Below are 26,709 nucleotides of genomic sequence, written 5' to 3' on the forward strand. Positions count from 1 at the left end.
CACACCAACTGCACCCGCTTCTCCTGTGACGGGCCTGTTACGGACCCGTTTGCGTGCTACGACCATACCTGTTGCATACAGTTGGCGGTAGATGTTTTGCAATGTGCGGCACGTTGGATGCTCTCTGTCCGGGTACCGTTCTGCATACACCCTGCAGGCTTCAGCTGCATTTCGTCGACACTCGCCATAGATGAGTATCATCTCCGCCTTTTCAGAGCTCGAATACACCATGGTCACAGTTCCTACAACACTACACTATCACAGACGTCTGGTAACACGGTGTACTACAGTTGGTCTGCGTGCGGAGACGAATGCAGAATAACAATAGCAGCAAGCGCTACATGCGGACACTGCGACAGCTGGACCAAACCACAACAGTGCACTACAGCCACACTCGTAAACACGGTCGTCATCGTAAACATGTCCCTGCAGATGCTGCTCGCCGACCGTGGCCCGTGTTTGTTACAACGCGCAACTGAACGTCGGAGGTTTCAAGTTCAAAATGGCTCTGAGCACTATGGGATTCAACATCTGTGGTCATCAGTCCCCTAGAACTTAGAACTACTTAAACCTAACTAACCTAAGGACATCACACACATCCATGCCCGAGGCAGGATTCGAACCTGCGACCGTAGCAGTCGCGCGGTTCCTGACTGAGCGCCTAGAACCGCTAGACCACCGCGGCCGGCCGGAAGTTTCAAGTGTCAACTTTAGGTTACAATATCTCCGGATGTAATTAACATTTTACAATGCAAGAAACGGCACTGATTACGTATTTGTTTGTATGTTCAGATGTGCTAACAAAACTTACGTGGTTCCATTTAAAAAAACGTAGGTTTGTGTTAAAAAACATACTTCTGTGCATTTTTGTATGGTTTGTATTAAACAATTACACTAGCCCCTCTCCTCACGTTCGGTCTGTGGAATCGGTTCATCAGTATTTGATGTGGCTTACGAAATATATCCAGCGGTAACGTTAGGTGACACCCTGTATATAGTGTATATATAGTATATATATTACGACTTTTGAACACTATTAAGGTAAATACATTGTTTGTTCTCTATTAGAATCTTTCATTTGCTAAGCCTATCAGTAGTTAGTGCCTTCAGTAGTTTGAATCTTTTATTTAGCTGGCAGTAGTGGCGCTCGCTGTATTGCAGTAGTTCGAGTGACGAAGATTTTTGTGAGGTAAGTGATTCGTGAAAGGTATAGGTTATTGTTAATCGGGGCCATTCTTTTGTAGGGATTATTGAAAGTCAGATTGCATTGCGCTAAAAATGTTGTGTCAGTTTAGTGATGATCAGAATAAGTAAAGAGAGAAATGTCTGAGTACGTTCAGTTTTGCTCAGGTGTTTGAAAATCAAATAACGTAAGGGGTTTACCAGCACAGTAATTCACTAATTTTTCAAAGGGGACGTTTCACATCTAATACCGAGAGAAGTGACAAAAGACGAACTTTTGTTGGGCGGTTGGCAAGACGGCAGTAGGCACGGCACAATTTGTTGGGCGAAGGCATCGACTGTTGGATAATCCTACCCGCCTGAAATCCCTAGACACATCCAATTTGTCGGTCCGTCGGTTGGTTGGATGGTTGGTCAGTGCTTGTGTATGGCCCTTAAGGGCCTCTTAAGCCCCCTCCAACTGATTCTGAACACCCTATAGAATACGAGAACAGCCTCTTCCACCATTGTATTAGAAATATAAGTTTCCCTTATTCAACAGTTAACAAAATACTCTGAGGAAGGCCATTCGCAACAGAGGCCGAAACGGCGGATAATGTTACACATTTACAATGTGGGCAAATACCCTGAAGAATCTCGTTGCCGTTTCGCTGATGTGTCAGAGAGCCACGAAATTCCGAGTGTGGGAGTGGCTAGGAGTGACAGACTGGAAGTTGCGGTTCCTTGAAGGCAAGCATCCTCAGGTGGGATGAAGTACCAAGATGCGCCTCAGAACAGGGCACTGTCCACTAGCACAAGGGCCCCCACTCTCTACAGGATGTAATCATCAGTCAGTGACATGCTTCAAGAGTCTTGTGGACGGAATTCTTCGCCAAACTGTCGGCGTTACCAAGGCTAGAGACTAGCGAGCTGTTTCTTGTTGCGGCGGCCTCTGTACTCACTTGGTGACGCCGTCCTCGACGTAGTAGCTGCGGTAGAAGCCGTACATGTCGTTCCACAGCTCGCCCTCGTAGCTGATCTCCACCACCAGCTGGGTGCCGGCTGCCACCTGCCAAAGTAAACAAGCGTTGGGGTCTTGCCATTGTGTTGGTGCCTCATAGACTTCTTCCATAAATTTAATAAACACGACAAATACAAATAACAGAGACTCTTGGGTCAAATGGCTCTGAGCACTATGGGACTTGTGAGGTCACCAGTCCCCTAGAACTTAGAACTGCTCAAACCTAACTAACCTAAGGACATCACATACATCCATGCCCGAGGCAGGATTCCAACCTGCGACCGTTGCGTCACGCGGCTCCAGACTGTAGCGCCTAGAACCGCTCGACCACTCCGGCCGGCAACAGAGACTCTAGTCATCAATAATATATTCACGATTTGCGACAGTCAGCGCTGGGCTAACTTTTCGATTCCACGACTGCAGGTAACACGTGGTCTTGAGGCGAAGAACTCGTCAGGCCACGTTCGTAGCACATTCATCTGGAAAGCGAGCTCGTTGAAGGTTGTTCGACAGTGGAAAATCAGTCGGCGCAAGATCAGGTAAATAAGATGGGTGCGGAATGACTTGCCAACGCACTCCTGTGTAGTTGTTTTTTTGTCAGTGTAGCAGAATGAGGTCGGGCGTTTCCGTGGTGCTGCACCGCTTCATGCAGTCTTTCTGGTCGTTGTTCTTGGACCGTGTCTGCGAGACGTCTCAGTTGTTGACAATAAATGTCAGCAGTGACGATTACACCTTGGTGAGGCAATTCGCAGTACACCACACCCTCGCTGCTTCACCAGATGCGTAACGTTATCTTTTGTGGGTGTGCGCAGGTCTTCGTATGGGGAGTCGCTGCTTAGTTTGGGGTCAACCATTCCTTTCTTTTCCTTATATTAGCATAAAAGCGCCACTTCTCGTCAGCACTAATGGTACAGGATATGAACGGTCGGTGTTGTTCACAGGGCAACTGACGACGAGCAAGCAGATGATTTTTGTGATTTTGGCTTAGAGCATGCGCCAGATTTTTGGACTTTCCCGCCGGACGGGGTGACCGCGTGGTTCTAGACGCTACACTCCGGAACCGCGCGACCGCTACGGTCGATGGTTCGAATCCTCCCTCGGCCATTGATGTGTGTGATGTCCTTAGGTTAGTTAGGTTTAAGTAGTTCTAGGGGACTGATGACTGATGACCTCTGAAGTTAGGTCCCACAGTGCTCAGAGCCATTTGAACCATTTTTTTGGACTTACCCCACTGCATCTGAGTGTCTCTCGCTGGTTTAATGATGACAGTTCATCACATTTGCCAGTTCTCGAGTACACTGACGTGAATCATTTTGGATTAATGCTTTTAAACGATTTTCATCAAATCCCGAAGACCTCCTGAACATGGAGAGTCACCAACCTCACAACGATCCTACTCAAAACGGGAAAACCGTTTTCTTGCCGTGCTCTGACCAGTGGCATTATCCCCATATACGGCTTATTGTGGCTGCCTCTGCTGCTGACACCCCTCTGTTGAACTCAAACAGAAGAATATGTCGGAAATGTCCTCATTTCTCATCTTTCTGGCGCCCATATCTCCACTCACGACCTCCAACTGACGAAATCATAATATGTAAACTCAAACAGCAATAGTGAACAACAAATAAAAAATTACCATTGACAAATAAACTCGTAGCAATCGGAATACCAATATGCAAAACGAAAATGCTACGAACGTATTCACCAACCAAATAATTTTCCAATCCACCAATGTGTTCAAGAAATTATTGCTCCCAATATTGCAGTTCGCAAGATAACAAGGGAGCAGGTAAGCTGTATAGAACGAGAGGCTCATTTTTCATTTGTCAATCATAAACAAGGCTTTCACAATAATCGTTAAATGTTGTCCAGAAAAGTAACTCAAATTTTAACCAGGAAGACAGGTACCGTAGCTTTAGAATTGGGTGTACCCCAATGACTGTTGTCCGATCTAATGTGCAGAAATCTGTAACTTAGGGACTGGTGATTAAAGAAACTTCGGCAACGCAAAGACCTAAAGGATGGGACACAGAAAAAGGAAGAATAAAAGGACATAAATTTTCAGTTAATTATTTAATTTCACGTTCCATCGATAATATTGCACGATAAATCCTAATAATGTGGAATGATTCTATTTAAATTCCATTGCAATTTAATTTGTGAATCTGGCTAAATGTGTAACATTTAGAAGGGTTTTTCCATTTTTTATTTTTTTATGTACAGATTTTTCTCAAGAAGAGAAATCTGTTAAAATCGAATGTAGATTTAAGTATTTGCAACTCTTTTCTCAAACTATTTGTCTGGAGTGTAGCCATCTAATGGAAGTGAAACATTGACGATAAACAGTTTAGAGAAGAAGAGAACAGAGGCTTTTGAAATGTGGTGTTACGGAAGGCCGGCCGCGGTGGTCAAACGGTTCTAGGCGCGCAGTCCGGAACCGTGCGACTGCTACGATCGCAGGTTCGAATCCTGCCTCGGGCATGGATGTGTGTGATGTCCTTAGGTTAGTTAGATTTAAGTAGTTCTAAGTTCTAGGGGACTAATGACCTGAGAAGTTGAATCCCATAGTGCTCAGAGCCATTTGTTATGGAAGGATGCTGAAGACTAAATTTGCAGGTTACGTAACTAATGTGGAGGTGTTGAACAGAATTAGGGAGACGAGAAATTTGTGGCACAAGTTGAATAAAAGAAGGGATCAGTTGATACGACACATTCTGAGTTAGTTAGGTAATTAATTTTCCATGGAGCATTTTCCATGCTAAATCATAATGATGTAGAATTAGTTATTTTACATTCCCATAGCAAAATCATTTGTAAATACGGCTACGTGCTGAAGATTTATAAGTTTCCTTTTATTTTTCTTTTATTTAATTTTCTTTGAATATGAGTTGGTAATTCCCCATCACCTTTTGCACATTACAGCAATAGAAATTCTTCTACGGAATAGAAGGAGTTGCCAAGGAGAAACTTTTTGAGTTTGTTTTGAAATTTTACTTTGCTGTCTGTCAGACATTTTTTATCACCGGGTAAGGGATCAAAAATTGTTGTTGCAACATTGTGCACGACTTTGTTGCGCTATAAACAACCTTAATCTGGAGCAGTGAATGTCATTTTTCCTTTTCATATTATAATTATGTACATTTTTGTTTCTTTTGAACTGCAGTGGATTACTTACAACAAATTTCATGAGGCAGTAAATATACTGGGAAGCAGTACTCAGAATGCCCACCTCCTAAAACAGATGTCTACAAGACGATCGTGGGTGAGCACCACACATTATTCTTACAGCTCGTATTTGGGCAACAAAAACTTGTTTCTTATAATGATCTACCCCAGAACATCAATCTATATGATATTACCGAATGAAAATATGCGAAGTATGGTAATGTACTGATTTGGCTCTCTCCAATATATGCAACGACTCTAAGCATAAATTTGTCTGAACTGAGTTGTTTTAGGAATTCCAAAATGTGCTTTTCCCAATTTAAATTTTCATCAGTGTGGACTCATAAGAATTTTGAAGTTTCCACTCTACTACCTCCTCACCTTATATTACACCTATCACTGGTACGGTATCTGAATATGTTGTGTATTTTTAAAATTGAGGCCGAGACCATTTGCAGAAAACCACTCAGTGATACTTTTAAGAACACTGTTTACCGTTTTGTCTGTTTCTGTATGTGTGTTTGGACCGATTACAATACTAGTGTCATTTGCAAAAAGAACGAATTCTGTTTGTTGTGCATGAGACAGAAGATTGCTTCGATATATGTGGAACAACAGTGAACCTAAGATTGATCCTTGGGGAACCTCACAAGTGATTTGTCCCTTACTATGGATTACGAACAAAGATGGTAGACTGGTACAACTGCACTCAGATGCAAGATACAGGCTCCGCTTACAGTTTCTAGTTCTGCAAGTTGTTATCATAAGTCAAACAGGTGTTCTTCACCCTTCGGTGAGCCTCACTGCTTATTTGCAAAGCTTTTTGGACTGTGATCATTGTAGCCATCAGCTATAATGTTTTTCTGATAGCAGACATTCTCACGGCCACACGTCGTGCAGTTACTGGAGATCACGCCAATTTCCAAATTTGTCAAAACGTTATAGCTTGGGGAAAAGATAAGATTTCTAAACTCCATGCCGTTTATTGTATTAATTTGTAACAGAGTAAGACAGTTAATTGTAGAAACGAAGACTGCAGTATTTTACAAGCAAATAAAATTTGACTTTTCGTTATTCCGCCTGATATGTAGGGCTGTATAACATCTACAAATAATACTTAGTACAAACGAAAGCGCGCGTTTAAGGGTTATGAATGACGAAACATACATGCAATGAAGGACTGTATGCTTTGCGATTCTTAAGAACGTTAACGACGATTTATAATGTAAGACGAGTCGATGTTTAGAATGTTTGGTGTAGTTATTTAGTATACCTTACTACTAACTAGCATGCAGCATCAGCCACAGGTACTGGGCAAATTTTTCAATTTTTCTACGTGGGTTGTACGGTGTGATCGTATGCAGTTAAGTAGAACCTGAAGATGCGATTAATGTCGTGAAACCCGGGTAGTGTATTTTCCTTTATCCAAATAAAGGAAGTTTGTAATTACAATTGCAGCAAATATTATTCACCATGAATAGTCCAAGTATCACTTGTGGATGTCTCACTAAGAATGTTTTATTGCAGCCCAGTTGTTTGTATTTACTGAGTTTCGAAATAGATACGTATCAGAAAACCCCTGAATCTGTAAAACATCGATGTGTAAACCAGCTTTAAACGTCTGAATGTTTTACATATCAGTTAATGTGTTAAATGTTTGACGTTAAGCATGAAAGCCAGAAAAAGTTTAGAAAAGCTTTGAAACAATGTTTAACGTTTGTTGGATGTCGCTAATGGCTGTCAGTAATTTGCCGCTCCGTTTTTAGTGAAAACTAGTTCTTCACGTACCTCAATGTTTATGGTATTATATCTCCCGAACTATGAGTCATACAATGCTACAATTTTGCAGGTAAATTCAGTGGTGTGTGTGTGTGTGTGTGTGTGTGTGTGTGTGTGTGTGTGTGTGTGTGTGTGGACACTGTCTGCACAACGTGTTACGAATACACTTCGTAGTAAAGAAGTAACAAATTAAAACATCATATTCGATGCTGAAGTTTTACTGCACGAGCGGCGAGAATGTAGTGGAAGATGAAAACTGTATTCCTTTCATATCTTGTGCGAGGTGTCAGCGAGAAAAAGTTCCGTGAAGTTTTTAAATTATGAGCAAAGATTGTTGGAAGTCCATATGTGCTCACAATCCCAAATACAGGCTCAATATAGTCCACGTAATTCGTGTGTTATGCTGCCTCAAGATATAAAAACAATTTCTATCGCAGATACTTGTCTTATTGTTTCAAACTTGTAACATAATATTACACCTCTTAATGAGTGGATTATGACAGCAACCTAAATTTTCTGATTGATTCAGTACTCATATCAACACTGAAAAATCAAATTTTTTTGTCCTTGGAAGCCACTAAATTATTATTCTCGAGCAAGAAACATACAATTTTACAGAAGCCATACACACACACACACACACACACACACACACACTGTCCCCAGTACTTTGCAACCTCCAAGGCGCTTGGAGTGGCTTGCAGGAGATCGTACTTCGTGCGGGATGTAGGGCACAAAGGGCGCTGAAGCATGTGGCTTGTGGTTTGTCCTTGTCCACAGTCACTGGACGTCTCTTCTATTACGAAGCCCCATCTCTTCAGGTTGCCTCTGGTTCGTGCAACACCTGATCGTAACCTGTTTAAAGATTTCCACACCAGCCATCTTTCATTGTGTCCAGGTGGTAGTTCTTCAGCTTCCAGCATCCATCGCCACGTCGACTTCTTCCATAACTCCAGCCCTGCCTTCTCTGGTGAAATGGTGAGCTTCTCTGATGTTCTCAGGAAGCGTTGCTGTGGTGCCCGTGCAGTGGATGAGAACTGTTCTGTTCCACTTTCAGTCTCTCCTTGGTGGCAGCCACTGCTCTGCGTACCCACGGTGGCCCTATTCCAGCCAGGTAGTAGAGCACAGCGGCTGGGGTCGGTCTTAAGCAAACTGTAATCAACCTGCAGGTTTCGTTGAGAGCAGTGTCTACTTGCCTGGCACGAGATGACAGACTGGGGAAGCGTATTCTGGAGTAAAACAGCACAGTGCGTTTGCAGAAGAGCGAAAAGTGTGTGGATGTGAGCCCCACTGTGTCCCTGATAGTTTGCAAATTAGGTTGTTTCGAGTGCAGATTTTCATTTTGGTTTCCTTGCAGTGGGTTTTGAATGTCACAGTTCTATCGAGAGTGACTCCCAAGTATTCAGGGATGCGATGATTCTGCAATTGGATGCCTGTTCGTTTAACATGTAGCTCACAATGAGCTTCCCTGTTTCTTAGGTCAAAGGCACATACTTGTGTCTTCTTCTTTCACCTCCTTCATTTGTGCAAAGCCATTTGAATGACCCAATAAATGTGTGAAATATACGACATATGAATACACAAGCGAATCATGGGCAAAAAGTTAGTAAATAAATTAATAGAGTATACAGAATCGTGCAGGTACATCACAGGTAGGGATTTTTTTACATGTGGATCCTGAATACAACAAGTGGTTTGGCTTGTCACACTGTGTCAGTGCCTTACCTCTTCTGCCAACCTGATATAAAGAAACTGCCTGTCGTCGCCAGAGTTCTCGTACGTGCTGTCGATGTGCTGGACGTCGTCGCCAGAGGTCTTCACAGTCAGGGTGGTGATCTCCAACCCGTCGTTGTGTAGAGTGATGGTGCTCGTGTTTTCTTCCACGGAAACGTCGATCTGAAAGATGGAGGCCAATGTGTATGAAGTTTAGTAGCAGGCCTCACAAACGGTATCTATAAGTATTATTTTTAATACGTTTCAGTTTTCACCATGAAGGATAGTTATTCAATATCTTCTAACTGGAGGGCCCAGATAAATACCACATTAACTGGAGGTGGACGTGATGGTGCCACAACAATATCTTACCACTGGAGGGCCCACATAAATACCAGATTTACTGGAGGTGGAGCTTATGGTGCCACAACAATATCTTACCACTGGAGGGCCACATAAATACCAGATTAACTGGAGGTGGAGCTGATGGTGCCACAAAAGTATCTTACCACTGGAGGGCCCACATAAATACCAGATTAACTGGAGGTGGAGCTGATGGTGCCACAACAGTATCTTACCACTGGAGGGTCCAGATAAATGCCAGATTAACTGGAGGTGGAGCTGATGGTGCCACAACAGTATCTTACCACTGATGGGCCCAGATAAATACCAGATTAACTGGAGGTGGAGCTGATGGTGCCACAACAATATCTTACCAATGGAGGGCCCACATAAATACTAGATTAACTGGAGGTGGAGCTGATGGAGCCACAACAATAACTTACCACTGGAGGGCCCACATAAATACGAAATTAACTGGAGGTGGAGCTGATGGTGCCACAACAGTACCTTACCATTGGAGGGGCCAGATAAATACCAGATTAACTGGAGGTGGAGCTGATGGTGCCACAACAGTATCTTATCACTGGAGGGCCCACATAAATACCAGATTAACTGGAGGTTGAGCTGATGGTGACACAACAATATCCTACCACTGGAGGACCCAGATAGATACCAGATTAATGGGAGGTGGAGCTGATGGTGCCACAACAATATCTTACCACAGGAGGTTCCACATAAATACCAGATTAATGGGAGGTGGAGCTACTGGTGCCACAACAATATCTTACCACTGGAGGGCCCACATAAATATCAGATTAACTGGAGGTGGAGCTGATGGTGCCACAACAATATCTTACCAATGGAGGGCCACGTAAATACCAAATTAACTGGAGTTGGAGCTGATGGTGCCACAACAATAACTTACCACTGGAGGGCCCAGATAAATACCAGATTAACTGGAGGTGGAGCTGATGGTGCCATAACTGTATCTTACCACTGGAGGGCCCACATAAATACCAGATTAACTGGAGGTGGAGCTGATGGTGCCACAACAATATCTTACCACTGGAGGGCCACGTAAATACCAAATTAACTGGAGGTGGAGCTGATGGTGCCACAACAATATCTTACCACTGGAGGGCCCACTTAAATACCATATTAACTAGAGGTGGAGCTGATGGTGCCACAACAATATCTTACCACTGGAGGGCCCACATGAATACCAGATTAACTGGAGGTGGAGCTGATGGTGCCACAACAATATCTTACCGCTGGAGGGCCTGGATAAATGCCAGATTAACTCGAGGTGGAGCAGATGGTGTCACAATTTGGAATACACTCTAACACAAGGAAACATGACGCACCATGAAGGAATAGGACAGTAGTCGGTAGATGTGATGTACATGTGCAGGCAAACAGATTATTACTATTTTAGAAAAAAATCTGTGATACATTCAAGAAAAAGAGCTTCTGAAATTGAGCGAGTCAGTAATACGTTGGTCCACTTCTGGCCTTTATGCAAGCAGTTATTCAGCTTCGCATCGAGTTGTTGGATGTCCTCCTCGTGCCAAATTCTATCCAACTGATACATCAGATCGTCGAAATCCCGAGCTGGTTAGAGGGCCCTGCCCATAATGCTCCAAACCTTCTCAGTTTGGGAGAGGTTAGGCGACTTTTTTTCGTAAAGGTAGGATTTGGCAAGCATGAACACAAGCAGTGGAAACTATCACCATGTGTGGACGGGCATTATCTTGCTGAAATCTGAGCCCAGTATCACTTGCCAAGAAGGGCAGCAAATCGGAGAGTAGAATATCATCAACGTACCACTGTGGCGTAAGAGCGCCACTGATGACAATCAAAGGGGCCCTACTATGAAGAAAATAGTAGTCCAAAGCATCACTCCTGATTGTCAAACCGTTTGGCAGGTGACAGTCAGGTTCCTATCCCATTGCTGTTTTGGGCGTCTGAGACACACCTTCGCTGGTCATAGAAGCTCAGTTCGTAGGACGACTCATGACTAAATTCTACTCCAGTCAATGAGGTTCCAGGCTGAATGTGTCTGAAACCACTAGCCTCTTGGTATCAATGGTAGTCAACGCAAGAGGTTCCGCAGGCACAGTCCCCTTTCTGTGAGCCAGCTGTCAATGGTCCTTTTGGTCACTAAAGCTTCAGCTGCATGTCAGATCGATGATAATGATCAGTCTGGGATTCTGAGTTCTCATGTTCTGTTGTGTCTCTAGGTCGACCACATCCTTCACAACGTTGTGTTCGACCTCGATTCACCCATTTCTGCCAACATTGTCGAATAGTAGCATCGCTCCTGTTCAAATGTTGAACGACTCTTCGGTTAGTCCAACTGACTTCTTTGAGCCCAACTACACCTCCTCTCACAATTGGTGACCACTGTGTATACTGTTCACGCACCTGTCTGCTAGTAATAGCTACTGTCCTACTGAGTATGCATAATCAAATTTGCAGAGACTTAAGCCCTGGGATCGACGTGTCCCCTGTTTATTATCCTTGTCAACTATGTGATGAAACTACACTGCAGCGTCACGCATTCATCCATTAGACGCCAAAGTTTTCAATTTTGTATTTTCCGCCGATAGCTGTATGAATATCAATTTTGTGCCCAATTTGCGTAACTCCTTTGTAGTATGCCCTTTTTCTCACATATAGTAAAAGTAATCTCTCTATCTTCTTCCAGAAGATCAGCGGTTTTGGGATTTGATAAAGACGACTTAGAGTTGCGCAACGCAGGTGTTTACAGTATTCCCTGTGAAGGTGGCAAATCTTTTACGGGGCGCTCACAGTGCATGGTCGCATTACAGAACCGCAGTGGTACACTCGCTTTCTTCAAGCAAATAAGTCCACTACCGCTTAGACTGTACTTCCACTGGTCATCAGATGAAATATAATGAAGCAACAATTGTGGCCCATATGTCAAACTTCTGGAGCTGAATCATCAATGAATAAGTCGAATAAGACTGTTTGAATCTCTCATCACTGGTTTCGATTTAAATTCTGCATGGGCCCTGATTGCAGAAAAACTTCGTAATCTGTGTAATCGTCGTCGTGGTGTGATCTTACAATCCAAAGACAATCGTTCTGATATCGGAGAGGCGAGCTTTCACTACAGAATGCGCGCAGAGCAGCGCACATGCTTAACAGCAGAAGCACATGATCTTAAGCAACTCGTGCGCAGTGCCCTTAGCAACACGGCACATGTGCTGGCGATATTATAAATAGGGATGCATGTTCAATTGCTCGTCAGTATTCACCTGAATATGGCCAGAAGACTCTGTGCCGAAATATCATACCAACAAGTTACAGCTAGCAATTCGCAAGAAATTTTATAGAACAAAAAGTGTATTGCTTTCTCGTATGTATATCTTGTGGAAAGACCATCGACAAAAAATAAAAGATATTCGAGCCCACAGAGAGGTTTGCCAACCATCCTTCTCCCTGTAAAAGACTTGCAACTGGAGTGGGAAAGGGGGAAGCAACAGAGGTACATGAAGTACTCTCTGAAAGACGCTGCAGAGTGGCTTAAGGAGTGTAGAAGTAGATTTAGGTCGAAGATGAAGAAGAAGTGTGGACCAACTACTGAACCTTGTGGGACCCTCCATGTACCTTTTGTTTCTGGGATGTAGCAACAATACGTTTGGAAGTAGGTGTAGCTGTAGTTAGCTGGCAAACTTCTACTTCTCCTGAGGCTACCAGTAACATACCTTTTAATGGAAGTTATTCACTTAATCTGGGCTGCTTGCAAGAAGATGGCACATTGGTCCCGTCATTGTTCTGGAATACCTTATCGAAGGTAAAGAGCAAGTGTCGACCTACTACTGAGGCTTGTGGGACTGTATTTACCTCTCCTAATCTAGGTAGCCTGCAAGTAGGTGACATGCTGATCCTGTGATTGCCCTGAAATACCTTCGAAGGTGAAGAACAACTGTGTACTAACTACTGAACCTTGAGGGACTCTCCATGTACCTTTTTTAATGTGGGCTGCCTGCGATTAGATGGAACATTGATCTCGTCATTGTCCTCAAATACCTTATCGAAGGTGGGGAACAAGTGTGGACCAACTACTGAACCTTGTGGGACTCTCCATTTACTTTTTGCCCACTTCTTAGCGTTTTACTGTGGGCTACCTGTAAGTAGATGTCACACCCACCAAATGTTCCTCTGGAATACTTTATTGAAGGTGAAGAACAAGAGTGGACCAACTTATGAACGTTGTGGGACTCTCCAGTTGCTTTTTTGTTATCCCCTCCCTTAGTGATTTAGGGCAGGCTGCCTGCAACCAAGTGGCGTACTGACCACGACGCCGACCTGTAGCACCTCACTGAAGGCGACAAACAAGAGTGGACCAAGCACTGAACCTTGTGGGACAGATTTTTTTCATTTTACTTTCTTTTTTTATTGTGAGCGTTTCGAGACAGACTGACTGCGAACAGGTGCCGTACTGACCCTGATGTTACCCTGGAAGGCGAACTGGTTGCCCTCCTCCTCGCCCAGGTGCACAGACAGCGTGACAGCATAGGCGGTGGGCCGGGTGTCCGTGGGAAGCAAGTAGTCTTCCTGTGCCCTACTGCTGGAGGGCGTCGCGCCGCTCTGCCGCTCCAGACTCCACGGTGACGCCGCCCTCGCGTCGGCGCTGCCGAAGACACCCACCAGCACCAAGGCGACGACCGACGCCAGGCACAGGTGCCGCGACGTAGCTGTCAACAAAAGCACTAGAGGAATGCAAAAATAAAGCATGGCAGCAGTGTAGTGGAGACAGAATGCCTCAGCACAAGTGAATACCTAGCAGTTGATTATAAGTTAGACGCACTAGAAATAAACTGGCGGAAAAATTTAGTACACCTGATGACAGTAATCGGGCAATGGCCTTGCTGCAGTGGATACACCGGTTCCCGTCAGATCACCGAAGTTAAGCGCTGTCGGGCGTGGCCGGCACTTGGATGGGTAACCATCCGGGCCACCATGTGCTGTGGCCATTTTTAGGGGTGCACTCAGCCTCGTGATGCCAATGGAGGAGCTACTCGACCAAATAGTAGCGGCTTCGGTCACAGAAAACCATCATTACGACCAGGAGAGCGGTGTGCTGATCACACACCCCTCCTATCCGCATCCTCAGTGAGGACGACACGGCGGTCGGATGGTCCCGATGTGCCTGAAGATAGAGTGCTGATGACAGTATACACCACCTACTGGATAGTAAATGTACTGATAATGGTTTCAACTTCGTCCGCCAACAGACAGCGTAGTGGCATATCTACCAGAGCGCTATCTGTGTCTACCCTTTAATTGGGAATACTCACAGCCAGAAGACTCATTGTGTAACAGACCTGTGTAGGAAGCTGGCAACCATACCACAGAGAAGTGCTTCCTACGGCCAACTTAGCGACTTTGAAATGGGTCAAATTGTAACCTCCCGAGTTGCGGGTTGCTCCTTTCGGAGAACTACCAGACAAGTAGGGTGTGCTACACCAATTTTTGAACGACGCTGAACATTTTTACACACATAGACGAGGTTCTGGACGTCCACGTAACACAGACGCCTGCCAGGACCGTCGTATTGTAAGGGTGGAAGTGGCAGATCGTACAGCTACCACAGCACAGACGTGTCAACACGAACTGTTGAGAACCGCTTTCTAGCAGTGGGAGTACGGGCACACACACCTCGACCCAGTGTGAAAATGGCTGAGGCTTCTTCCTGCTCCGCAGTGAAACACGCGTGTGGAAAACGGTTGAAAAGTGCCGAGAAATAGGTTGCTCTTAACGTTTTTCATAAATTTACAGAAAAAGTCTGAAGTTCTTCGAGGGACTGTGCTTGATACAGTTGATATATAAATACATACTGGATGTTTAGCGCAATCGGTAGCGTAGTAGAATGATAATGTGGAGCAGTTCATGAATCGCTGGTGGAAGTATCTTTTTTTTTTTTTTTTTTGTTCGATTTCAAATACTAAGATTTCGTAATTATAAAATGTATCATAATTTTCATTAATAATGCACGTCTTCTCGTTTCTAATTACATATTGCACGTGGAATTCACGTCTCTATTTGAAATATAAATTCTTAATTATCGATATTTTTATGAAATGTTGTTGATAAATGTTGCTTTAAATACGAAAAGAATTTAATTTTTAGGACAAAAATCAAAAACCAAATACTCTCCATTCGGACCGTGTTCATTGTTTTATGCCTCAGATGTAGACTCGTAGGAATCTGAGTGATAAAGGTCATAGAAACATAAAAAGCAATCCTTTTCACAGCATCGAGCACACCATACAAATGCTGCCTTTTTACATTTGTCAGTGTACCATTACGATATGAAAGCAACCAATCTGATCTGGAGCCACATTAAGCGATTTGTTGCGAGAAACAACAATAGTGTTAAGCCGCCAGACGTACGACACCAGATGACAATTCCAGAACTGAAATGTTTTTCTCGGATCCGGATAAGGAAGAAGCTCAGAGATTACCAGACAATGACTGTAATTAATGCCTTCAGTGGCTTTAGTACTCACAATGCGCAGAAATCCATGTTGTTTGCTTTTGTATCAGACATAGGTCGCTCAGAAAAATTACCCTGTGTTTAAGCTCGGAATTTTCATCACTCCTGTTTTTGATTAGGTGTGAACGAGAGCATTTTATGCTTTCCGTCTGGTCATCTAGGAGCCGTGCCGTAGTGCTGGAGTTCTGCCGAATGTTGTCTCATTCTGTTTAAAAATTAAATGACATTCGAAGCTACATTGTTTCTACGTTAGTCTCTTTTTACGTCTGAACTGAAACTGCTCACGTCATTGCAGGAGCCGGCCGGGGTGGCCGAGCGGAACTAGGTGCTACAGTCTGGAACCGCGCGACCGCTACGGTCGCAGCTTCGAATCCTGCCTCGGGCATGGACGTGTGTGATGTCCTTAGTTAGGTTTAAGTAGTTCTAAGTTCTAGGGGACTGATGACCTCCGATGTTAAGTCCCATAGTGCTCAGAGCCACTTGAACCATTTTTTTCATTGCAGGTTAGTTGGACCTGCTTTCCAAGTTTAATGCGCCGGTAAAGTTGTTGTCCCGCATTATCGCTCACTCTATGCTCGTGTAACGCAGCATAAAACATCTGACTGTACTGGACACAGCTTGGCTTTCGCTCCACGTGAAACGAAATCCAATGAGATTCAAGCAAGCGCGGAAGAATACGTGGTGTAAAGTGTACATCAGACTTATGATGTACAGAGTATAGACACTCGGGCTTTGCGATGACTGCGATGATAGGGTAGTGGGCTCTCAACCTTGCAGAGGACGTCTGAGATAAAGTCGTTAATGCTGAGTCAGTTTGTAGCGGAAGGTCTCGAATGGCCGTTCTAGAAACTATGCCGAGGTCCTTGCACGTTCGTGTCGAATCCTTCACTGGACACGTCACTAACAGACAGATAGCAACTGAAGCACAAGGTAAAGCAATCAAAACAGTGTTTCACAAGCGGCCACTCTCGCTGTGAGATTAGATAGACGGCCATCCGATGGCTGCCATCTCCGTAGATAAGCCTTAGAAGTTAACGCTCTTTGTCTTTCTTCCGATGGACCAATTTTGAGCAACCTTGTGTAATCGAGCGTTTACATTCCAGCACACATACGCTAAAGTTGAAGATTAGCGGAAAAGGAAATAATTCGATGCTAATATGTGGCTGTCCTGGAAATGTGCGTGATAGACTGTGTATATACGTTGTTGTTGTTGTTGTTAGTCTTCAGTCTGAAGACTGATATTATGCAGTTGCTGAGGATTGTCTCCTAGAGTGCTAGCTTCTTCATCTGTTCGTAGCTACCCCTACACTTTAGTAGCAAGTCCTTCGGATTCCCCCGCCTCCGACGCACACACACACACACACAGATATATATATATATATATATATATATATATATATATATATATATATATATATATATATACCGGGTGACCAAAAAGTAGGTATAAATGTGAAAGTCCGCAGCTCGTGATCGCGCGGTAGTGTTCTCGCTTCCCGCGCCCGGGTTCCCGGGTTCGATTCCCGGCGGGGTCAGGGATTTTCTCTGCCTCGTGATGGCTGGGTGTTGTGTGGTGTCCTTAGGTTAGTTAGGTTTAAGTAGTTCTAAGTTCTAGGGAACTGATGACCATAGATGTTTAGTCCCATGGTGCTCAGAGCCATTTTTCTTTATAAATGTGAAAACTTAATAAACCATCGAATAATGTAGATAGATAAAAAATGACACATATGCTTGGAATGACATGGGGTTTTATTAGAACCAAAAAGAAATTATTGCTTGACGCGTGAAAGATCTCTTGCGCGCGTCGTTTGGTGATGATCGTGTGCTCAGCCGCAACTTTCGTCATGCTTGGCCTCCCAGGTTCCCAGAGCTCAGTCCGTGCGATTATTGGCTTTGGGGTTAACTGAAGTCGCAAGTGTATCGTGGTCGACCGACATCTCTAGGGATGCTGAAAGACAACATCCGACGCCAATGCCTCACCATAACTCCGGACGTACAGTGCTGTTCACAATATTATTGCTCGACTACAGCTATAGTTGAGGAATGATGGTGGACATACTGAGCATTTCCTGTAAAGAACATCATCTTTGTTTTGTCTTACTTTGTTATGCTAATTATTGCTATTCTGATCAGGTGAAGCGCCATCTGTCGGACTTTTTTGAACTTTTGTATTTTTTTGGTTCTAATAAAACCCCATGTCATTCCAAGCATGTGTGTCAATTTGTTAGACTCTATCTACATTATTCCGTGATTTATTCAGTTTTCAAGTTTATACTTACTTTTTGATCACCCGGTATATATATATATATATATATATATATATATATGTGTGTGTGTGTGTGTGTCTTCCGACTGCTACATACACTACAGGGTGTCCATAAAGTCCCTTTACAACTTCAAAACTTTGTTACAACTCCAGTTGTTGAAATATTTTAAGAAAATTTCTTTTATTGTAATCACTGTTTACTAAAGTTTTTATATACACTAAAATAATGTGCTTCACATTATTGATGGAAGGAACTCAACCACTATAAAACGACAATCGCCGGCCGGAGTGGCCGAGCGGTTCTTGGTGCTACAGTCTGGAACCGCGCGGCTGCTACAGTCGCAGGTTCGAATCCTGCATCGGGGGTGGACGTGTGTGATGTCCTTAGGTTAGTTAGGTTTAAGTAGGGGACTGATGACCTCAGCAGTTAAGTCCCATAGTGCTCAGAGCCATTTCAACGATTTTAAAATGGCAACTCCTCAATAGAAAGCTCAATGTGAGTCCTGGCTGACTGACACAAAATCGGATATTCAGACTCAACGAAACTTCAGGACGAAGTATGGAAGAGATCCACCATCGCGTCCTTCAATCCGTGCATGGCACGAAAAATTTGTGGAGACAGCGACATTGTTGGATAAAGGGAGGAGCCGGCGATCAAGAACATCCGAGGAAAACATCGATCGCGTTTTTAACGTCTTCACTCGCTCACCTGCGAAGTCCATCGGCACTGCTGCCAGACAATTGCAACTACCACGTTCAACTGTGCGTAGCGCCCTCCACAAGGACTTACGGTTGTGCGCTTACAAAGTGCAATTGTTACAGACACCTGAGACAAATGACAAGCCAACGGACAGAGTTTGCATTCATCATGCTGGAACGCCTTTCGGAGGGGGAAGCATTGTTTCAGTGACGAGGCAACTTTTCATCTTTCTGGGACATTAAACAGACACAATGTGAGAATTTGGGGATCTGAACACGCCTATGTGACTAGGGAGCTCCACCGGGATAGTCCAAAAGTGAATGTGTAGTGTAGGATCATCTGCAACCGAATAATTAGACCATTTTTCTTCAAAGAGTCAACAATTACTGCAGATGTTTACCTCGACCTTCTGTTCGAATATGTAGCATCACAGCTGACTGACTTACAACCAACTATCGTTTCCCAACAAGATGGTGCACCACCACATTGGGGACTGCATGTTCGTCGGTACCTCAATGAAACATTTCCAGGCAGATGTACTGGGAGGGATGGACCACTTCCTTGGCCACCGCGTCCCCCAGATATCACTCCTTTGGAATTTTTTTGGGGCGGTATGTAAAAGATTTCGTGTATCAAGCACAGATAGGGACACTGCTCACTTGAAGCAAAGGATTCGTAATAGCATTGCCACCATTGATGACGCTATGCTACAGAGAACATGGTAAGAAATCAAGTACCGTCTTGACGTGCTTCGTGCAAGTAAAGACGCCCGTATTGAGGTCTATTAAACACTGCTAAAAAAACGTTTATAAACACTGATTACAATAAAAGAAGTGTTGTTAAAATATTTCAACAACTGCCGTAATAAAATTTTGGAGTTGTAAAGGGGCTTTATGGACACCCTGTATCACTTGATACCTTGGGATGTTTACCTCCAATGGATTTCTCATTTTAACCAAATACTGCCATCAATTTCCTCTCTCGGCTATTCCACTGAATACTTTCTCACTGCTTACACAAACCTGCTTTGCTTTTTAAAAAAAATTCAGATGACTCCCTAATAATTACTGTTTTAGAATCGGTATGTAACGCTGATTCTGAAAATTACTTTCATGTTTCTCTATCATACCGGGATGGTAAGATTTTAACTAGTTCAAGCACAAGTATATTCTAGGATAAAAATACTACATAATAAAATAAGCGACGCACCACGAAGAAATTATCGGAATGAGTTGGAAATAAGTATGTGACATGCAATGGAGCCGGCCGTTGTCGCCGAGCGGTTCTAGGCGCTTCAGTCCGGAACCGTTCTGCTGCTACGGTCGCAGGTTCGACTCATGCCTCGGGCATGGATGTGTGTGATGTCCTTAGGTTAGTTAGGTTTAAGTAATTCTACGTCTACAGGGTGATGAGCCCAGATGTTTCACAGAGGAAGACCGCACTGCAGTTCCTTCTCTACATCCTCGCACAAACGAAAAAAATGGCTGACATCGAAATAAGTGTCCAAGGAATAGAAAAGCAACTGGAATCACTCAACAGAGGAAAGTCCACTGGACCTGACGGGATACCAATTCGATTCTACACAGAGTACGCGAAAGAACTTGCCCCCCTTCTAACAGCCGTGTACCGCAAGTCTCTAGAGGAACGGAAGGTTCCAAATGATTGGAAAAGAGCACAGGTAGTCCCAGTCTTCAGGAAGGGTCGTCGAGCAGATGCGCAAAACTATAGACCTATATCTCTGACGTCGATCTGTTGTAGAATTTTAGAACATGTTTTTTTCACGAGTATCATGTCGTTTTTGGAAACCCAGAATCTACTATGTAGGAATCAACATGGATTCCGGAAACAGCGATCGTGTGAGACCCAACTCGCTTTATTTGTTCATGAGACCCAGAAAATATTAGATACAGGCTCCCAGGTAGATGCTATTTTTCTTGAATTCCGGAAGGCGTTCGATACAGTTCCGCACTGTCGCCTGATAAACAAAATAAGAGCCTACGGAATATCAGACCAGCTGTGTGGCTGGATTGAAGAGTTTTTAGCAAACATAACACAGCATGTTGTTATCAATGGAGAGACGTCTACAGACGTTAAAGTAACCTCTGGCGTGCCACAGGGGAGTGTTATAGGACCATTGCTTTTCACAATATACATAAATGACCTAGTAGATAGTGTCGGAAGTTCCATGCGGCTTTTCGCGGATGATGCTGTAGTATACAGAGAAGTTGCAGCATTAGAAAATTGTAGCGAAATGCAGGAAGATCTGCAGCGGATAGGCACTTGGTGCAGGGAGTGGCAACTGACCCTTAACATAGACAAATGTAATGTATTGCGAATACATAGAAAGAAGGATCCTTTATTGTCTGATTATATGATAGCGGAACAAACACTAGTAGCAGTTACTTCTGTAAAATATCTGGGAGTATGCGTACGGAACGATTTGAAGTGGAATGATCATATAAAATTAATTGTTGGTAAGGCGGGTACCAGGTTGAGGTTCATTGGGAGAGTGCTTAGAAAATGTAGTCCATCAACAAAGGAGGCGGCATACAAAACACTCGTTGGACCTATACTTGAGTATTGCTCATCAGTGTGGGATCCGTACCAGATCGTGTTGACGGAGGAGATAGAGAAGATCCAAAGAAGAGCGGCGCGTTTCGTCACAGGGTTATTTGGTAACCGTGATAGCGTTACGGAGATGTTTAATAAACTCAAGTGGCAGACTCTGCAAGAGAGGCGCTCTGCATCGCGGTGTAGCTTGCTCGCCAGGTTTCTAGAGGGTGCGTTTCTGGATGAGGTATCGAATATATTGGTTCCCCCTACTTATACCTCCCGAGGAGATCACGAATGTAAAATTAGAGAGATTAGAGCGCGCACAGAGGCTTTCAGACAGTCGTTCTTCCCGCGAACCATACGCGATTGGAACAGGAAAGGGAGGTAATGACAGTGGCACGTAAAGTGCCCTCCGCCACACACCGTTGGGTGGCTTGCGGAGTATAAATGTAGATGTAGATGTAGATGTTAAGTCCTATAGTGGTTAGAGCCAATGAACCACTTCTACATGCAAGGAAAAGGGCTTCACAAATTAAGTCGATAGCGCGTTGGTCCACTTGTGGCCGTTATGAAAGCACTGATTCGGCTTGACACTAATGGACAGAGTTGTTGAATCTCCTTCTGAGGGATATTGTCCCAAGTTCTGTCCAGTTGGTTCGTTGGATCGTCCAAATCCCGAGTTGGTTGGCGGTTCAAGTGGTTCAATGGCTCTGAGCAGTATGGGACTTAACATTTGAGGTCATCAGTCCCCTACAACTCAGAACTACTTAAACCTAACTAACCTAAGGACATCACACACATCCATGCCCGAGGCAGGATTCGAACCTGCGATCGTAGCAGCAGCGTGGTTCGGTACTGAAGCGCCTAGAACCGCTCGGCCACAGCGGCCGGGCTGGTTTGAGGGCCCTGCCCATAACGCTCTAAACGTTCTCATTTTGGGAGAGATCCGGCGACCTTGCTGGCGAAGGTAGGGTTTGGCAGGCACGAAGACAAGCAGTGGAAACTCTCGCAATGTACGGGTGGACATTGTCTTGCTGAAATGTATACCCAGGATGGCTTGCCTCGAAGTGCAACAAAACGGGGAATATTCATCATCGACAGACCGCTGCGATGTGTGGGTGGCATTGATGAGAACCAAACGGGTCTGCTGTGAAATGAAATGTCACAACAAACTATCACTGCTGGTTGTCGGGCCGTATGGCAGGCGAGGGTCACGTTCGTATCCTACCGACGTCTGAGGCTGTTCCAGACACATCTTCGGCGTGGAGTCCCGTTGAATCGTCTTCAGCAATGAGTCCGAACTCAGCCCCGATGACCAGTGAAGATGTGTCTGTAGATGCCCTGGACAGCGGTGGAATACCAGCCTAACTGTTGCCCACCATATGGCCCGACAACCAGCACTGATGGTCAGGCTTACCATCTCTTTTCTTATCAGAACTCCTTTGGTTATCATCCGCGACAGCCTTGCAGCACAGCGGTACATCGACTATATTATACGCCCTGTTTTGTCGCACTTCATGGGAAACCATCTTGGGCTTACATTGCACCAACATAATGACCGCATACACACGGCGAGAACTTCTACTGCTCGTCTTAGTGCTCGCCAAACCCTATCTGTACACCAGGAAGGTAGCCGGATCTGTCCCAATTCAGAACGTTTGGAGCATTATGGGCAGGGCCGTCCAACCAGTTGGAATTCTGACGATCTAACGCGCCAACTGGACGGAATTTAGCGCAGTACTACCCAGGAGGGCGTCCAACACCTCTGGCAATCAATGGACATGCGAATAACTGTACAACAGCCAGAGGTGGAGCAACATGTTTCTGACCAGCTCAGGTGGGGCACTTTCTCTTCCATGAGTCATCCATTTTTTATGAAATTGTTGTAAGGGTCTACGGGTTGCACGCAGCCGTACGGTTCGGACACGCGCTCGCCAGACGACCTGTCTGGAATGCTGACGATCTGTTTGGTCAGTAGACGCGCGTCCGTCGGCAGTGCGAGGCAGAGAGAGTGCGCGACTGGCCGCCGTCCGCAGCGGGCAGTATTAACTAGCGCGGCCCCGGGCGCGAGTATGTCTCTTCTCTTAGCTCACCATGGAGCCTTCCGATACGACCGTAATTAGCAGGTGTTAGGGTGTCACAGTGATGGGTGCGCGTAGCGTGCGTGTTTTATAATCCGCCTTTGTTAATAAAACTGTTTGGACCCACTTCTCGTGTCCGCGTATTGCCATACCTCAAGGACGCACCAGCTACAAATCCTGACAAAATATTCGTCTAATCATCATCCGGGGCAACAACACATACTACCCACTTACACTGTAAACATTTGTTTGTTTGATCATGTGCTTCACATCTACCGATTTCCATCCCATTCGGACTATTCCTGCGTGATGCGCCTTTTATGGTCCATTGATAATGACCGGGCCAAATATCTCACGAAATAAGCATCAAACGAAAAACTACAAAGAACGAAACTCGTCTAGCTTGAAGGAGGAAGACAGATGGAACTATGATTGGCCCGCTAGATGGCGCTGCCATACGTCAAACGGATAGCAACTGCGTTTTTTTTTAAATAGGACCCCCCATTTTTAATTACATATTCGTGTAGTACGTAAAGAAATATGAATGTTTTAGTTGGACCACTTTTTTCGCTTTGTGATAGATGGTGTTCTAGTAGTCACAAACGTATAAGTACGTGGTATCACGTAACACTCCCCCAGTGCGGAAGGTATTTGCTTCGTGATTCATTACCCGTATTAAAATGGACCGTTTACCAAATGCGGATAAAAGTCGATATCGTGCTGATGTATGGCTATTGTGATCAAAATGCCCAACGGGCGTGTGCTGTGTATGCTGCTCGGTATCCTGAACGACATCATCCAATTGTCCGGACCGTTCGCCGGATAGTTACGTTATTTAAGGAAACAGGAAGTGTTCAACTACATGTGAAACGTCAACCACGACCTGCAACAAATGATGATGCCACGTTTGTGACTATTACAGCGCCATCTATCACAAAGCGCAAAAAGTGGTCCAACTAAAACATTCATATATCTTTACGTACTACACGAATATGTAATTAAAAAATGGGGGTTCCTATTTAAAACAAACGCAGTTGATAGCCGTTTGACCTATGGCAGCGCCATCTAGCGGGCCAACCACAGCGCCATCTCGTTGCCCCCTTCAAGATGTACGAGTTTCGTTCTTTGTAGCTTTTTCGTTTGACGCTTATTTCGTGAGATATTTGGCCTGGTCACTACCAATGGACCACCCTATATATATATATATATATATATATATATATATATATATATATATATATATATATATATATATATATAGGGTGAGTCACCTAACGTACCGCTGGATATATTTCGTAAACCACATCAAATACTGACGAACCGATTCCACAGACCTCCTCTCCCCTCTCCTCTACCTCCTGTACACGGCGGATATGCCCCAACCCCCCCCACCCCCTCCAGTACACATCTTGCAATATGCTGATGACACCGCATTCCTCGCCCTCGCTCCTACTCTCCAACGGTCCCAACGCCTTCTCCAGACTCACCTTGACCTTTTTGCTGCATGGTGTAACCAGTGGCTCCTGAAACTCAATCCTTCCAAGACCCCCACTCGCTCCTTCCGGCTCCTGGATTTCTCCCTTACTGTTTGCGCACGTCCTGTCCACCTCACCCCCACCCTCACCTACCTTGGCCTCACCATTGACCGTCACCTCACCTGGATCCCTCATCTCTGCTCCATCGAATCCAAAGCTCACAACCGCCTCCGACTCCTCAAACTCCTCTCTGGCCGGACGTGGGGGTTGCACCCCTCTACCATCCTCCACACCTACAAATCCTTAATCCATCCCATCCTCTGTTATGCCAGTCCTGCCTGGATATCTGCCCCCCACAAATTCTATAAGTCCCTCCATATCCTTGAGCATCATGCACTCCGCCTCGCCTTCCGAATACGCCTCCCATCCCCCACGCGGATCCTCTATGATCTCATTCCTTTCCCCCATCTGCTCCTATTCCTCGAACATATCCGCATCCTCTACACCTCCCGTCGTCTTGCACCCCCTCACCCCCTGGTAGCTCCTCTCCTATCCCATCCCCGCCCCCTGCCACGTCTTCACCATTGTGTCCCCCCTACCCTCCATCTCTACACCCTACATCTCCTTTCCCAAGGTGGCTTCCGTCAACTCCCCCTCCCGGATGATGCCCTCTCTCCCTCCATTTATCCCTCCTATCAACTCTGATCCTCACTCCCCCTCCTTTCCTCTGTCCTTTCCCTGGGCTCCCTCTTCCCCCCCTTCCGTCCTGTTTTCTCCCCACTAAACCTCTCCCAACCTCCCTTCTCCCCCCCCCCCGAGTCCTTTTGTCTTCCCCTCCTCTGCCTACCCCACTCCCTGTCGCGTCTGCCCCCCACCCCTCTTATGGGTCCTCCTCCTCCATCAGCTCCTATCCCGCTTCTCCCCTTCGCTTTTACTCTCCTTTCCCCCCTTTTTTTTGTTTTCCCATCATCTGTCCAGTTTCCCCCCACCTGCTCTCGGCTGTGGTATGTCGCATTTGCCAACTTTTACGTGCAGTGTTCCAGTGACTATTCAGTGTTGTTCGTCTTTCTCGTGTTGCGAACAGAACCCATGCTGTTGCTAGGTGTGAATTTTATGTCTTTTGCGAACAAAATCCAGACTGTCGCCGTGTTTTTTAATTGTCTGTCTATTGTTTTACCTGTCTGCTTCGTATGTATTTTATTAGCTTCATCATCCCTCTGTTCTTTGTTTTAAGTTCCACGATTTCTTTTCGCCATGTTACTCTTTAAATCTCCGATTTTATCGCCTGTTTTTATTATTATATTCTCTTCATTTTTATCATAAAGTCTGTAGGCTGAAGAGCGGCATACTAAGCTGCTGCCAGCCCGCCCCCCCTTCGGGAGGAATTGAAATTCAATAAAGGAAAAAAAAAAGAAAAAAAATTCCACAGACCGAACGTGAGGAGAGGGCCTAGTGTAATTGTTTAATACAAACCATACAAAAATGCACGGAAGTATGTTTTTTAACACAAACCTACGTTTTTTGAAATGGAACCCCGTTAGTTTTGTTAGCACATCTGAACATATAAACAAATACGTAATCAGTGTCGTTTGTTGCATTGTAAAATGTTAATATATATATATATATATATATATATATATATATATATATATATATATATATAGAAGAAACTATTTGAGTTATTCTGGATAACCTTTCTAGGCACCGGCGTCTGTGCACTGATGAAATTGTCGACATTATAACTCTTCTTAGGCTTTTGACTTCGTACAATTACTTCCACTTCAGTAACAAATTCTATAAGCAGTCGGATAATTTTGCGATGGGTAACCGTTTTGCGCGCTTTCTTGCTGACACATTCGTAAAGTACTCGGAGTGTGACTATTTCACCCGGGTCTCCACCTTAAAAAAGAAGAAAAAAAGAAATTTT

The 26,709-nt window shown here is 44.6% G+C and overlaps 1 protein-coding gene and 1 pseudogene across 1 annotated transcript in view; one reads left to right on the top strand and one right to left on the bottom strand.

Moving 5' to 3' along the window:
- The window catches only part of LOC124552378 (aminopeptidase N-like), a 151,733-nt gene extending 137,788 nt beyond the window's left edge, over positions 1–13,945 (bottom strand). Inside the window, exons 1-3 of the mRNA XM_047126642.1 lie at positions 13,655–13,945; positions 8,852–9,022; positions 2,124–2,230 (exon numbers count right to left, since the gene is read on the bottom strand). Of these exons, the coding sequence (XP_046982598.1) occupies positions 2,124–2,230; positions 8,852–9,022; positions 13,655–13,945 (569 nt within the window). The remainder of the gene's footprint in view (positions 1–2,123; positions 2,231–8,851; positions 9,023–13,654) is intronic.
- Positions 13,946–14,066: 121 nt separating this feature from the next.
- Positions 14,067–14,184, top strand: LOC124552947 (annotated as a pseudogene).
- Positions 14,185–26,709: the final 12,525 nt, after the last annotated feature.

This window comes from Schistocerca americana, chromosome 10 (genome assembly GCF_021461395.2).
Source record: "Schistocerca americana isolate TAMUIC-IGC-003095 chromosome 10, iqSchAmer2.1, whole genome shotgun sequence".
NCBI lineage: Eukaryota > Metazoa > Arthropoda > Insecta > Orthoptera > Acrididae > Schistocerca > Schistocerca americana.